At 50.5% G+C, this 13786-nt stretch overlaps 2 protein-coding genes across 2 annotated transcripts; both read right to left on the bottom strand.

Annotated features, from left to right (window-relative positions):
- Positions 1–516: 516 nt before the first annotated feature.
- EI90DRAFT_2676523 (uncharacterized protein) lies at positions 517–1536 on the bottom strand. The gene is made up of 4 exons (XM_039053450.1): positions 1091–1536; positions 926–1026; positions 773–867; positions 517–717 (listed from the first exon to the last, which is right to left on the bottom strand). The coding sequence occupies exons 1-4, from the start codon at positions 1383–1385 to the stop codon at positions 648–650; spliced, it is 561 nt and encodes a 186-aa protein (XP_038910035.1). The 5' UTR covers positions 1386–1536; the 3' UTR covers positions 517–647.
- A 3320-nt stretch (positions 1537–4856) lies between these two features.
- EI90DRAFT_3132575 (uncharacterized protein) lies at positions 4857–6002 on the bottom strand (the record flags this gene model as incomplete). The annotated part of the gene is made up of 1 exon (XM_039064482.1): positions 4857–6002. One exon carries the CDS (start codon positions 6000–6002, stop codon positions 4857–4859), a length of 1146 nt encoding a protein of 381 aa, XP_038910034.1.
- Between the last annotated feature and the right edge of the window lie 7784 nt (positions 6003–13786).

Raw genomic sequence — 13786 nt, 5'->3', positions numbered from 1 at the left:
GGAGAAATGCAACCTCAAGATCTACACGCTGGGGACGTTGCATGCGCAGCGAAGTAGATGGATCTGACCGTTACTGTGAGAATTCGCTCCAGCCCATATGTTGAAGATGAAGAATTACAGACGTAATTTCTTCCGTTGTGGGTTGATGCTGAGGACAAAGGATGGAGAGGGATCGGTGGATGTGATGACGAAGAGTCGCGTTTTCAACCGTGTTCGGATCAATACTGGGCAAGGAGTCCCGCTGAACGCTGGAGGGGGCCATTTGCTGGTGGAAGACATGATCAAGTGCAAATGGCACGCAAGCTGGATGCATGTTGTAAGGAAGGGTGTTTCCCAAGGTACGATCCGGAAAGGGTGGAGATGATAAAGGGTCACTAACGGGCATGACCCGGTGTCGACGCCCACTGGAGCCCCCTTCATAGGCACAGGGAGTGGAAAGGTTAGAGTAGGGAGAGATAGAGTCAAGATTTGGTCCCAGAACACTATCTGAACGGGTGGCCGAGCCGGCCACAAGCGATCCATCTGATCCCCCAATGAGCTGAGCAACATCGGGTGCGAAAGTCGTACACGAGCCGCCCCTCCACTGGCCAGAGGAGTTGGGTAGAAGGCAGCGCAGCTGTTGTGGAAGTGAAACAAGCCCAGGAGTGTCAAAAGGAACGCTTGCGGGGGATATATGGGAGGCGTCTGGCAGGGGAGGAGAGAGGGTACCGGCCACCACTAGTTAATGGGGATAAGGATGTATGGAAATCCAGATACAAAGGATGGCTCACACGCAACAACTGCCCCCTCACTGGTCCCGGCGAGTGCAGGTAGAGGGTCAGCCCGGTTCATCAGTGTCGCCCTGACCTCGTTTATGAACACTTGGTCCTAGTCAAGCCAAAAGAATTAGTGTTTTAGCGAATCAAACATGCCCCCGGTAGCATGCCTTAGTCCACCCTGGTGCCTGCTCGCCATATCCTTGGCATTCCCAACCTTTCTCACGACATTTGCCACATACTCCTCCATCCTGCGCAGTCATTGGGCACACTACACGCGATACTCAGAATCGAGTGGTGGTGCGCAAGCAGGATATCTCACATTTTTTGCTTACCCTGCACGGAAAACATCCAGGAAGTGGCCTGGGAGGCATACAAAGGGTTATGCAGAAGGTAGAAAGCAATAGTAGAGAGGGTTGTCTCCAGTGACAGTTGGTTACTTTCAGGAAATGTGATGGTGTTTCTGGGAGTGAATGTCGTGATCATTTGTGGTTTGTCTGCCGTTCTAGGATCTAACACGATCCCAAAAATGGATGCCACAGTTACCATGCATGCACGAAGTCCACTGAATGGCGCGCGCATGGATTGTTGGTGAGGTACGCCTCCGGCAAACTCCGCAACGCCAGGCATGTCGTAGGAATGAGTTATCGAGGTGAAGCCAGTCGCACAGAACCTGGCCAGATCTCGGGGGCCAGGCAAGCCCTATCCATAACAGGCGGAGTTCTCCAACAGGTTTAACCTGCCCACTTCAGGGCGGAGTTCGCACTTCGGTCGTTAACGTTATTTGCCCCATTCGCAAGAACATGTATTGCACATGGGCCTGGTAATGACCACGGCACAATTCCCCCCAGATTCGATAACTTTTCCCAGTGAAAGTATTCAACGAGAGTGGAAGATGATGATGAGCTGTGCTGGTGCCTCCTGTGCCAGAAGAGCAAAGTCACCGCCAATCAATGCCCGTATGTGCTCACATCATTGATCATGGTCGCTCTCGGTCCAGTATCAAGTCTGCTAAACTTTAGGTCAAAGTGACGAAGCGAAAGATGACCACGAAACCATATGCAGGTGTGGAGGGAATGATGTGCGTCCAAGCTGAGTTGCCTCAACTTCTCAGATGGCTGAGGAGAACAAGTAGTGATAAACAGTGGCATGTAGGGGATGGGAGCGAGATCTCAGGGTTGAGAAAGGCCGTGCTTCTCGTTCTGCACAGAAACCCTCGGGAATGTCAGAGTGTACACCAGCCACACGTTGATCAGCCCCGGGTGGTTGAGAGGAGGGACGGTGTTAGGAGTCATGTGCGGTTGTATCGGGTAGGGGAGGCTGCGCTGAGTTGTTGGCACTTTTACTACAAGCACGGAAACTGAGGTGGGGTGACTCAGCTTGCTTCCGAGCTCCCCCGCCAAAAGCATGAACAAAATAGTGCTGGGAAGCAAAACCCTCGCAAGCTCGGCCAATAATTGACGCTGAATTCCCCAAAGCAAAGCAACCCTGACCTGGTGACTGGGACGTCCGCATTTCTTGTCATTGCAGCGGTTGTCCTGGCACGCACGTCCGACCACCAGTTACAATTAATCCGTTCTTGACGACAAATCGATCATTTTTGGCTTGCTTCGCAGGGACTGGCGAAACTCAGGTCAAGCCCCAACCCACCTCTCGAATTCAGCGATTTCGATGGCAGAGCTTTAAGGGCTCGGATCTGAGCGACGAGCTGGTACAAATGCCTCACGAAGCTGAGCCTGAAATATATTGATTTCGAATCCAGCTGAGTGCGCATCCAAAACGAGTTCTCGGATCGAATTTATTCTCTTATTGTCTAGTTACCGATTTCCCCCGGCTCTTAGAACGAATGATACAGTGAAAAGAGCATTGCCTGGACAGAACACCACAGCGGCACCGGCCGTGTTTCTAAGTTGTTCTTTGGAGGAGATCCACGCCGTGCAGCTACACGTCGTGTTGAGTCGTGGGCCAAAAATGAGTGGATCTGCAAGCGGTAACGGTGACGATTTGTTCCTCGCGACGACATGGCAGTGGCAGGAAGCTTAGGCAGGTGACCAGCCTCTATTAGTATCAGGAAACTATGAGTGTGTCTTTGGGCTCTATATGATATTACGAAGTCATAGAGGCTGGAGTCCCTGCCTATCTTGGGCAGTTGTGTACTCCAAATTACCTTTTAAATATAAGTAATATTTTACAACAAATCTCGTCTGCCCATCTGACACGCATTCCGCGGCCAAGGCTAAGGTAGACGGGATTATGGTATTGCTCAATCATGCATGTCACGCACTGAAATTAATGAGTTTGCGGGATTACTCTATAACGACCATAAGCCTATCGCATGTCGCACGAAGATTTTGGATTGAATTGATTCGACGCCTCCGGCAACTCCTGGAGGCCGACTAATGGTCATTATATGTCTTCATGTAGAGGGGAGATATACCGACCAATTACCGGTCACGCATCACACGCACCTTCCGGTCCGGCTGTAAGTGGGCTGTTGTCACGCATCACACTGACGTTCCGGTTGAATGATCCTTGTCACACCAATTTTTTTTGGCGCCTAAGTGGCTGTGTGAAATCGGATTAAATTCAATGAAAACAAAAGCCGTCTGCAAGGAAGTAGTTTTTTTGGTGTAAAATGTGTCAACACGAAAATTTGCCAGTTGGACATTTCCAGCGCCACTGTGGCTGGTGTCACACCAACCTTGCCACCTCTTCCGGTTGCTTGTCACATGTCACAAGGAGAAGCCGGTTGACTATTTTGTGTCACACTCGGAACCTCAGCCGGTAATTGGTCGTGTGGGTTGTTGTTGTACTCTATTTTGTTACCCCGCGGCCGCGTTTGTACGTGGCAGTGCGGCTAGCCCGGTTATTTACATCTGACTGTACATGAGGGGCTCGTCAATACAAGGTAGGTTATCTGGTTGGTGTGGTCAGGATGACGGGATCCTCCGGTTTGTGATGTCTGGGATTAAGCTGTGTCTGGGTTTGGTCATGTGGGTACAGTAGACTCCTTCCCAGTCGCTCACGTGATTTCTCCGAGGTTTAGCCGCAACCTATGTTGCCTCCGAAATCTGTCAAATAGACAAATAGGCAAATCAAATGGACAAATCAAGTAACTAGTACAACTTGCAACACGTGATATTCCCACTCTGCCTCCCTTGTAATTAGTAAAATCTGCCACTTTGGCTTACATGTTCTTTTCCGCTTTCCCACATTTTTGAATACACTGGCAATTTCTGCTCCCCATACAGCGGTTTTGGGGGAAAGTGGCAGTTGAAAAGTGAAAGGGTATTGAACCCTTTCGTAAATACAATAGAAGCACATGTCAATATAGCAAAATAGGCGCCATATGGCCATTCTGCATTCCCCGTTGATGATATATTGATGGACCCAGCTCTCTGGCACATGTTAGAATGGGCAGATTCAGATGACTCCAGAGTGGAATCGGAGACTTAGCGTGGAAGGACCTTGGCCTCAGTGACTCAAGCGGAGCGCTGTGCCATTGCTGTTTGTCCTATTTGGTCCTTAATTTCACAGTAGGCGAGCAGGAAGTCTCTAGGGGGCATTTCAGGTCGATTTCAGACTGAGCCTCCTACGAGTATGTACAAGCGCCGATATTTATAATGGAGGGGGCAAAGGCACAAGGAAATGAAGGGGAACCGAATCGGAACGAAGGCATCCGAACGGGAACAAAGGGATGACAGAAGTGGAGCGGTACCGAAGGTCATAAGGCAGAACCTGTGATACGTCCGAAAGGAGGTAAGGAGGGCGAGGCCCAGAGGGGCAGGAGGATGAGGGGAAGTGGGGATGATGACTAACTGGCTAGAATGGGAAGAAGCAGCAGTCCAAGTAGGGATGAGGGGAAAACGCGAGAAATACATTACAAGTGGCGAAAGTGCCGAAGATGATCCGCGAAGCTCGGAGGTTGCGGAGCTTACGGAGGCAGGGTTGAAAGTCCGAGGAATATTGGCAATGGTGTTTACGTAGTATGAGGTCACCAATGCAATGGACTAAGACCGAGGTGGAGTCAAAGTCCGAGGTAGGAACTATGATGGAGGCTCGGAGCAAAGGTATGAGCGGTGCCTGAGTACAAAGTATGGGTCAGTGGCGGAAGGTTGTAACTTGGTGGGAGGTCGGTGGAAGAGGACCAGAGGGAAGAGAGGGGAAGGAAGAGAGGGGAAGGAAGAGAGGGGAAGGAAGAGAGGGGAAGGAAGAGAGGGGAAGGAAGAGAGGGGAAGGAAGAGAGGGGAAGGAAGAGAGGGGAAGGAAGAGAGGGGAAGGAAGAGAGGGGAAGGAAGAGAGGGGAAGGAAGAGAGGGGAAGGAAGAGAGGGGAAGGAAGAGAGGGGAAGGAAGAGAGGGGAAGGAAGAGAGGGGAAGGAAGAGAGGGGAAGGAAGAGAGGGGAAGGAAGAGAGGGGAAGGAAGAGAGGGGAAGGAAGAGAGGGGAAGGAAGAGAGGGGAAGGAAGAGAGGGGAAGGAAGAGAGGGGAAGGAAGAGAGGGGAAGGAAGAGAGGGGAAGGAAGAGAGGGGAAGGAAGAGAGGGGAAGGAAGAGAGGGGAAGGAAGAGAGGGGAAGGAAGAGAGGGGAAGGAAGAGAGGGGAAGGAAGAGAGGGGAAGGAAGAGAGGGGAAGGAAGAGAGGGGAAGGAAGAGAGGGGAAGGAAGAGAGGGGAAGGAAGAGAGGGGAAGGAAGAGAGGGGAAGGAAGAGAGGGGAAGGAAGAGAGGGGAAGGAAGAGAGGGGAAGGAAGAGAGGGGAAGGAAGAGAGGGGAAGGAAGAGAGGGGAAGGAAGAGAGGGGAAGGAAGAGAGGGGAAGGAAGAGAGGGGAAGGAAGAGAGGGGAAGGAAGAGAGGGGAAGGAAGAGAGGGGAAGGAAGAGAGGGGAAGGAAGAGAGGGGAAGGAAGAGAGGAGAGGTGTCAGGTCCGAAGGTGGGTATCGGAGTGGACGGGAGAAGAGTAGGAGGATGACGGAAGGGTGGAGGTGTTGTGAGGAGGGAGCAGAGGAGTAGGAGGAGTAGGAGGAGGGTGGCGAGAGGGGTGGTGTTCAGTCCGAGGTGGTTATCGGAGCGGACGGAGATAGGACAGGAGAGTGATGGAGGAGTGGAGGTGGCATGGGAGGTGAAGGGTGGTGTGGTGCCAGGACCGAAGGTGAATATCGGAATGGACAGCGGTAGGGTAGGACTCCGGAGGTGGGGAAGGAGGAGGTCCGGAAGTCGGGTCGGGATCGGGTATGCACAGATATGACAGCACATGTCAAGCTGCTCAGCTCTGTAGCCACCATCGCTGTCTCATGGGTACTAGCCACACCACACCAGACACAAAGTGGCTCATCGCCCTAATGTCTCAAACTCTGTTGAAGTCACGAGTCACCGGAACCTTCCGGGGCATTCTGGATTGTTGTGGGAAATCGCCAGAATATTCCTGCCCAGTCTGTGCTTGCATATGCATGCTTGCACAACAGTTTATTTTACATATAATATCATTGTAATACATTTCGTGTATGTATAAATATGCACAGATGTGCATTGAGCAAAATCATCAGAAAAGTTCTAGCTTACCTCTGGTCTCGCGAGTATAACCACTGAAGTAAGTGGATTGCCTTATCAGGAATCCCTACATTACAACAGGTTATGAGCCCAGCCTAAGGGTCATACCTAGTTAACTCTATATACTCGGATCTTTGCTTAACTTCTCAATAAAGATATCTAACTTCTCAAATATTCATTATGGCCTCAACTAAAGAAGAAGGAATTTCTCTCAGCGGATATAAAATCCCGGCCCTAACTGGCAAGGATAATTACCGTTCTTGGAAGAGCAACATCAAGGATATTCTGGAGGATATGGACTTGTTACCTCACATAGAAAAATCACTTGATGATCTTGTTGCTGCCAATCAAACTGACAAGGAGAAAATCAAGAAATCCAATAAGCAGGCTATTATGAATATGCGAATCTGATGCGATCAATATGTCCAAACATATATTGAGTCGGTCTGCGATGCAAAAGAAGCCTGGGAAATACTCTGGAATGAATATGAAGATTCCGGGAGTATTGCATGCATCTATCTTCGGCAGCAATTCTATAGCATGCAGATGTCAGAAGAAGATGATCTAAATACCCACCATTTAAAACTACGCTGAATATATCAGGATCTCCGAGTTGCTGGGGACACACTCCCGGAATCGGAATTTGCTATGGCTCTTATTACATCGCTTCCATCATCTTGGGACAACTTTATTGCCTCAATTGATTTCACAGATCTGGTGGAAAAGGATGATAAAAAGAGAATGGCAGCGGTCAACTCGATTATCTCCAGAATCAGGGGAGAATCCAATTGGCGCAAATCACAAAACAATTCTACCATGCCTACAGCCTTCAATTCAACCAATTCCAACACAAGAAATCCTAAAACAAAGCCGGATAAATCTAACTCGGAGTGCCGGTACTGTCACAAGAAGGGACATTGGATACAGGAGTGCCAAAAAAGGATTGCAGATGAAAAGAGGAAGGGTGGAGAGAAAAATGCAAATATCGCGTCCAACGATGGAAATGATATGCAATCATTTGCCTTTGCTGGAGCAAATATGCATTTTGGATTGGTGATTCTGGTGCAAATCACCATATAGTTCGGGATCGCGATTCATTCAATGAATACCATCCCATTTCAGGCCAATTCTTAAATGGAGTTGGAGGAATTAGAACTCCAATCCAAGGCCACGGAACCATTCTTGTTACCATGCAATTGGACTGTTAGAACTGGGCGAGGGCGGACGATTCCGGAGGGGAACTGGAGACTTAGCAAGGAGGGACCTTGGCCTCAGCAACTCAAGTGGAGCGCTGTGCCATTGCTGTTTGTCCATTTGGTCCTTAATTTCATAGGGGGCGAGCAGGAAGTCTCTAGGGGGCATTTCAGGTCGATTTTAGACTAAGGCCTAAAATGAGTATGTACAGGTGCCAATATATATAATGAGAGGGCGAAAGCACAAGGAAACAAAGGGGATCCGAATCGGAACGAAGGCGTCCAAACGGGAACAAAGGGAAGACCGAAGCGGAGCGGTACCGAAGGTCATAAGGCAGAACCTGTGGTACGTCCAAAAGGAGGTAAGGAGGGCGAGGCCCAGAGGGGCAGGAGGATGAGGGGAAGTGGGGATGATGACTAACTGGCTAGAATGGGAAGAAGCAGCAGTCCAAATAGGGATGAGGGGAAAACGCGAGAGATACATCACGGGCGGCGAAAGTGCCGAAGGTGATCCATGGAGCTCGGAGGTTGCGGAGCTTACGGAGGTTGCGGAGGTTGCGGAGGCGGGGTTGAAAGTCCGAGGGATATTGGCAATGGTGTTTACGTAGTATGAGGTCACCAATGCAATGGACTAAGGCTGAGGTGGAGTCAAAGTCCAAGGTAGGAGCTATGACGGAGGCTCGGAGCAAAGGTACAAGCGGTGTTCGAGTACGAAGTACGGGACAGCGGCGGAAGGTCGTAACTTGGCGGGGGGTTGATGGAAGAGGGCCAGAGGGAAGAGAGAGGAAGGAGGAAGGAGGTAAGGTGTGGAGGAGAGGAAAGGTGTCAGGTCCGAAGGTGAGTATCGGAGCGGACGGGAGGAGAGTAGGAGGGTGACGGAAGGGGTGGTGAGAGGGGTGGTGTTCGGTCTGAGGTAGGTATCGGAGCAGACGGAGATAGGACAGGAGAGGGATGGAGGAGTGGAGGTGACATGGGGGGGGTGAGAGGAGGTGTGGTGTCAGGACTGAGGGTGAATATCGGAACGGACAGCGGTAGGGTAGGACTCTGGAGGTGGTGAAGGAAGGAGGTCCGGGAGTCGGGTCGGGATCGGATATGCACGGATATGACACGGACTCAGGGTCCCATACAGCCATGCTTAGGGACTGCTACCATATCCCATCAAATGATGGTAACCTATTATCCTTGCGATGTTTTGACTGCATGGGCGGAACAATCCAAATTAAGTCCGACCAAATCAAATTCTTCACACCAGACGGGTCAGAATTATGCACAGGACAAGCAAATGGCAATTCATGGTATAAAATGAATATGTCTATTCTAAAGAAGCCGATCGTGATGGCAGGAACTACAGGAGGGGATAAGGAAGGAAGAACATGGGAGGAGTGGCACAGGGCAATGGGGCACATCGTGCCCCAGTCCCTCAAAACAATGATGGAACAGGGAAATGTTGATGGAATGAAAATAATCCCATCCCCATTAAACTTTGAATGCAAGGCATGCATTCAAGGCAAATCCACAGTGCAACCAGTGCCCTGGGAATCCAATACAAAGTACCGGGAAATCAGGGAACTTATCGTTACCGACCTCTGGGGACCAGTGCAAGTCATGGGAAAAGGGGGAGTGTAAGGCCAGTTGGGGTGCTGGCCTGGGTTGACTCAGTCCTCAGAATGTCGAGATCTAGGCTGTATGGAGCTTATGATTCGACATCGGGTTGAGGGTAAAGAGTGAAGAACCCTTTCCCCGAGCCCGAGCCATACAAATGTAAATACATTGTATACAAAGAATAAAGAACAAATAAAGAAAGCACGCAAAGCGCGCATCACCACTCTACCACCCATCCCTTACAGGGAGTCAATTATTTTATTTCATTCACGGATGCTGCAACACGTTTCTTGGTGGTCAATTTTCTTAAGGAGACATCCGATGCATTCAAGGCATATGTTAGAGACCAGAAGCAAGATGAAGGAGTTGTCTCCATGGTGGAGGGCTTCGGCCTCAGCAACTCAGACCAGGAGCACTGTGCCTAGTAACATGTCTGTGCCCTAATTTACTTATTGGCAACGAGAACTAAAAGGGGGATCAACTCTAGTCGATTTTATCACTGGAGTGTAACCTATCTACAAGTTAAGTATATATATAGTTACAGCAAGGCGGTCCCATGAATGGTGGGACCAAGCGGAGCGGAGCTAACGGAGTTAAACATTAGCTGACTGAATATTACCGATGAGTGTCATATCCATCCCTGGCCATCGACTTCCACTCCCTCCGATCCCTCCAGTCTACTTCCGCTCCTTCACTAACCTCGGAGCTCCCGTATTCCATAAATCACCTCGGTACCTCTCGATGGTCACCACCCCCTCTTTTCAATTTATTACCTATGCCTCCCTAAGTACGGAGCCCCGAAGGCTTCCGGACAGCTCCGACGTCCGCTAGTGCACTCCCACCTCCGCTGGGCAATACACTCGCTTGCCCTGCAAGCCTACCTTCGGGCCTATCCCTCCTTTCCATTTCTGGGTTATTGCCTACCATTCCGCTAACCCCGTAACCTGACTCGTCAGTAATATTCAATCAGCTAATGTCTAACCCCGTTAGCTCTGCTCCGCTCGGCTCCGCCATTTGCGGGCCTGCTCTCGTTGTAACCATATATATACTCCACTTGTACATAGGTTACACCTCAGTAATAAAATCAACTAGAGTTTACCCCTTTCAGTTCTGGTTGCCAGTTTAGTAAGTTAGGGCACGGACATGTTACTTGGCACAGCGCTCCTGGCACAAGTTGCTGAGGCCGAAGCCCTCCGTCACGGAGACACTCCCTCGTCTCAACCTGGTCTCTGACAACGAGTCAGGTTATGGGGTTAGTGGAATGGCAGGCGATAACCCAGAAACAGAAAGGAGGGATAGGCCTGAAGGTAGACTTGCAGGGCAAGCAAGTGAATTGCCCAGCGGGGGCGGGAGTGCGCTAGCAGACGTCGGAGCTGTCTGGAAGCCTTTGGGGCTCTGTACTTAGGGAGGCGTAGGTAATATATTGAAAAGAGGGGGTGGTGACCATCGAGGGAGTCGGAGGTGATTGCGGAATATGGGGGCTCCGAGGTTAGTGAGGAAGGAGCGGAGGTAATCTGGAAGGATCGGAGGTAATCTGGAAGGATCGGAGGTAGTGGAAGACGATGGCCATGGATGGATATGACAGTATCCCCTTCTTAGGCCTGAACCCTTGAAGGCCCAGAATTAGTAAGGTGAGGGGAGCTGTACTTACAGAAAAAAAGAAAATGGGAATGAGGAGTGGAGAGAAAGGAGAGATGGGGGAGGAGTCGAGGTTCCTAAGGAGCTTTGGGACCAGGCTTGTCTGGGTACCGAGAGTGGAAAGCTTTGATGAGGTCGGAGGCATGATCGAGTAGCAAGGAGCCATTGTGTCTCCTTGTCGGTCCCTTCATAGCCTAGTGTCAGAGTCCATGCGTCAGTTTGCATGTAAGAATCTCCCTAGGAAACTAGTCGTTGTAAAAGCTGGGGAGCCAACCCAGCTGGCGATAAGGCCTTATATACATGAGTTTCACAACTCATAAGAGTGCGGCTACATTGGGAATACATGGTAGCCGATAGAGAAGCGACATGAGATAGGAGAATAGATCATGCAGATAAGGGGGCGATAACGGGTGAGGGATGACGTGATAGTGGAAATAGCACATTGAATACAACCTGCATTCTAACTACGGCGAATCACATGCAGATATCGGCTTACGGGTACTCAACCTATCTGGATAGGGGTCCGGGCCGGCCGGATAACCGTCCATGCCCTGACACCTAGCCACTTGACCAGGTAGAGCAACTTGTTGCATCTACATCGGTCGATCATGGAGTTGAGTATCTCTTCAATCTCAAACTCCATTTCACCTTCGATTTCTATTGGAGGTGGAGGTGGCTGGTGGTGGTTCGGAATGACGTTTGGGATGGACGGTTTGATCTGCGAGACATGGAATACCAGGTGAATGGCTTGCATGTTTTCTGGCAGGGGGTTCCAATGCAGGCAATGATCTCAAAGGGGCCGAGGTTTTTCTTGGAGAGCTTCTTGGAGGGTCGGGTGGAGTGGAAATACTTGGCCTTTACATAGACCGAAGTTCCTACCTTGAAAGCTGGGGCAGGACTCCGATGGGAGTCTGCTGGGCCCTGGTAACGGATCTGAGCAAGGTGCATTTCCTCACGAAGGAAGTGATGGAGGGAGTTGAGATCTACCGAGTACTCTTGGGTGCATACTGAAGTTAGGTCTCGCTCCGGGTGAACGGTGATGTTCGGATGGTAGCCCTTATTGGCCAAGAACAGAGAGATGCCTGTGGTGGCATCTGGAGCGTTATTGTATGCAAACTCTGTGAGAGGTAGGAGTTCGGACCAATTATCCTGCTGGTAGTTACTATAGATGCGCAGGTACTGCTCAAGCGTCTGGTTCATCCATTTGGTCTGTCCGTCTCCTTCTGGATGATAACCGGAGGCAAAGTGGAGGTGGATGTCAAGGGCCTTACCAAGTGAACGGAAAAAGTGAGAAATGAACTCCGGACCCCTGTCGGAGGTGACATGGGAAGGAACTCCGTGCTTGGAGAACACATGGAGGAGGAATAGCTTGGCCAGTTCCAGAGAGGTGATGGTATCATGGGTAAGAATGAAAATGCACTGTTTGGACAGGCAGTCCATGATGACCAAGATGGAAGTGAATCCGGAAGAGGAGGGTAGCTGTTCGATGAAGTCCATTGAGATGGAGTTCCAAGGATGTTCGGGGATGGGGAGTTGTTTGAGTAAGCTGTAAGGCTTGTGATGGGGAACTTTGGCATGGGCACAAGAAGTACAGGAGGACACATAGCTCTTGACGAAGTTACAGATACCTGGCCAGGTATAATCATGACAGACTAGGTCCAGAGTCCGGTTTTGACCGAAGTGTCCAGAGAGCTGGTGGTCATGTTTGTCTCGCAAAATGCGGAGATGAAGATCATTGGAATCCGGAACATAAATGCAGTTGTCCAGCCTTAACAGGCCTTTGGCATCAACAGACCAGCGGGGATTGGGGAGGTTGGGGGAAGCGAGATGAGAAGAGATTGTGGTATCGGAGGAGAGGGAGGCTAGAATGTCTCGATGGAGAGCCTCTGTGTCAACAAGTATGGCTGCTGTCATATCCCGGAATCCCAACCCCGTGCACTCCCACCACATCACACCTTCCTAACAACTTCACCATCCCCTACACCACACCTCCCCACTCCTCGAGTCACCTTCCCTCCTGACTGTCTCAGCTCCGGTCTGGTGGCGGCACACCGAACCTTGGCCACTCCCATCCCGGAAGCTCGGTCCCGAGTCAGAACATTCGGAGACTCCGGATCTGCTCTGATATCCCGATGGACCTCCGACATCCTGTGACATACCCTTAAAACATTCCTCCACCCATTTCATTTATTTGAGTCACCTAATATCCTTTGGATACGCAACTCCGCTTTCGGAGCTACCCACATCCTTCGGTGATCTCACTCACGTTATCACTTATTAGTCACCTTCCATTCTTAGCATGACTACCTTCTTCCTACCATTCAGTCGGCTAACCCCCCCTTACCCATTTCTCATTCCCATTCATTTTCCGGCCTCCAACTCCGCCCTCCTTGGTCCGACACCTCGGTTCCCCGTTTAAGATATCGTTCGGGACCTTTCGGTACCTCTCGGTATCATTCGGCACCTTTCGTTGTTGCCCCATTGTCATTCAGACTTTGACTAAGTCCTTTCCACTCCTCTTTATAAATACCCGTAGATTAGAACCTGTAGTTCCTCAGTTCTAATCTCGACTAAAATGCTACCCAAAGTCCCTCTGAGTGAATCCCGTTCTGTTCTACAAGATACCTCAGACATAAGAAATACAAGGACTAACTGAGACATAACGGAGGCACAGCGCTCCCTCCGAGTCGCTGAGGCCGCATCCTTCTTAGAGCCTCTTGTACCACCCAGCAGAACCAGGCTCCCTGAGAAGCTTCGGTTCACTACCGGAGCTCTCAGACCCCCCTCTAGTTGAGCCCCACCTGCATTTGGACTCACGCATTTACCCCTACAATCCGGGTTTTTGACAGTAGATTAGAACTCACTCCGTTACGTTCTCCTTTACGACATCCTCTCGCTTGCGCTATGCAGCAGCGACCCTTACGAACTATATCCGACCTCTGCTACGTTAGCACGTCATCGCCAACCCACCTCTTTTGAGTACCGCTTCCTAAGCCCTGGAAGACGGTTGGGTTAGGCACCTTCCTAACCTCACACTTCGTTCACCCTTGTTGTCCC

Source organism: Cantharellus anzutake, assembly GCF_015039405.1.
Source record: "Cantharellus anzutake strain C23 chromosome Unknown EI90scaffold_90, whole genome shotgun sequence".
In the NCBI taxonomy this organism is placed as follows: domain Eukaryota; kingdom Fungi; phylum Basidiomycota; class Agaricomycetes; order Cantharellales; family Hydnaceae; genus Cantharellus; species Cantharellus anzutake.
The sequence above is the reverse complement of the archived record's forward strand: the minus strand, read 5'-3'. Positions and strand labels throughout refer to the sequence as shown.

What these genes read in the sequence shown, in the direction of transcription:
- EI90DRAFT_2676523 (XM_039053450.1), bottom strand. Translation starts at nt 1,385, where the DNA reads ATGCCTGGCGTTGCGGAGTTTGCCGGAGGCGTACCTCACCAACAATCC. An exon ending in CTGGATGTTTTCCGTGCAGG is followed by an intron (nt 1,027 to 1,090) that starts GTAAGCAAAAAA and finishes TATCGCGTGTAG; the next exon opens with TGTGCCCAATGACTGCGCAG. An exon ending in AGGCACCAGGGTGGACTAAG is followed by an intron (nt 868 to 925) that starts GCATGCTACCGG and finishes TGGCTTGACTAG; the next exon opens with GACCAAGTGTTCATAAACGA.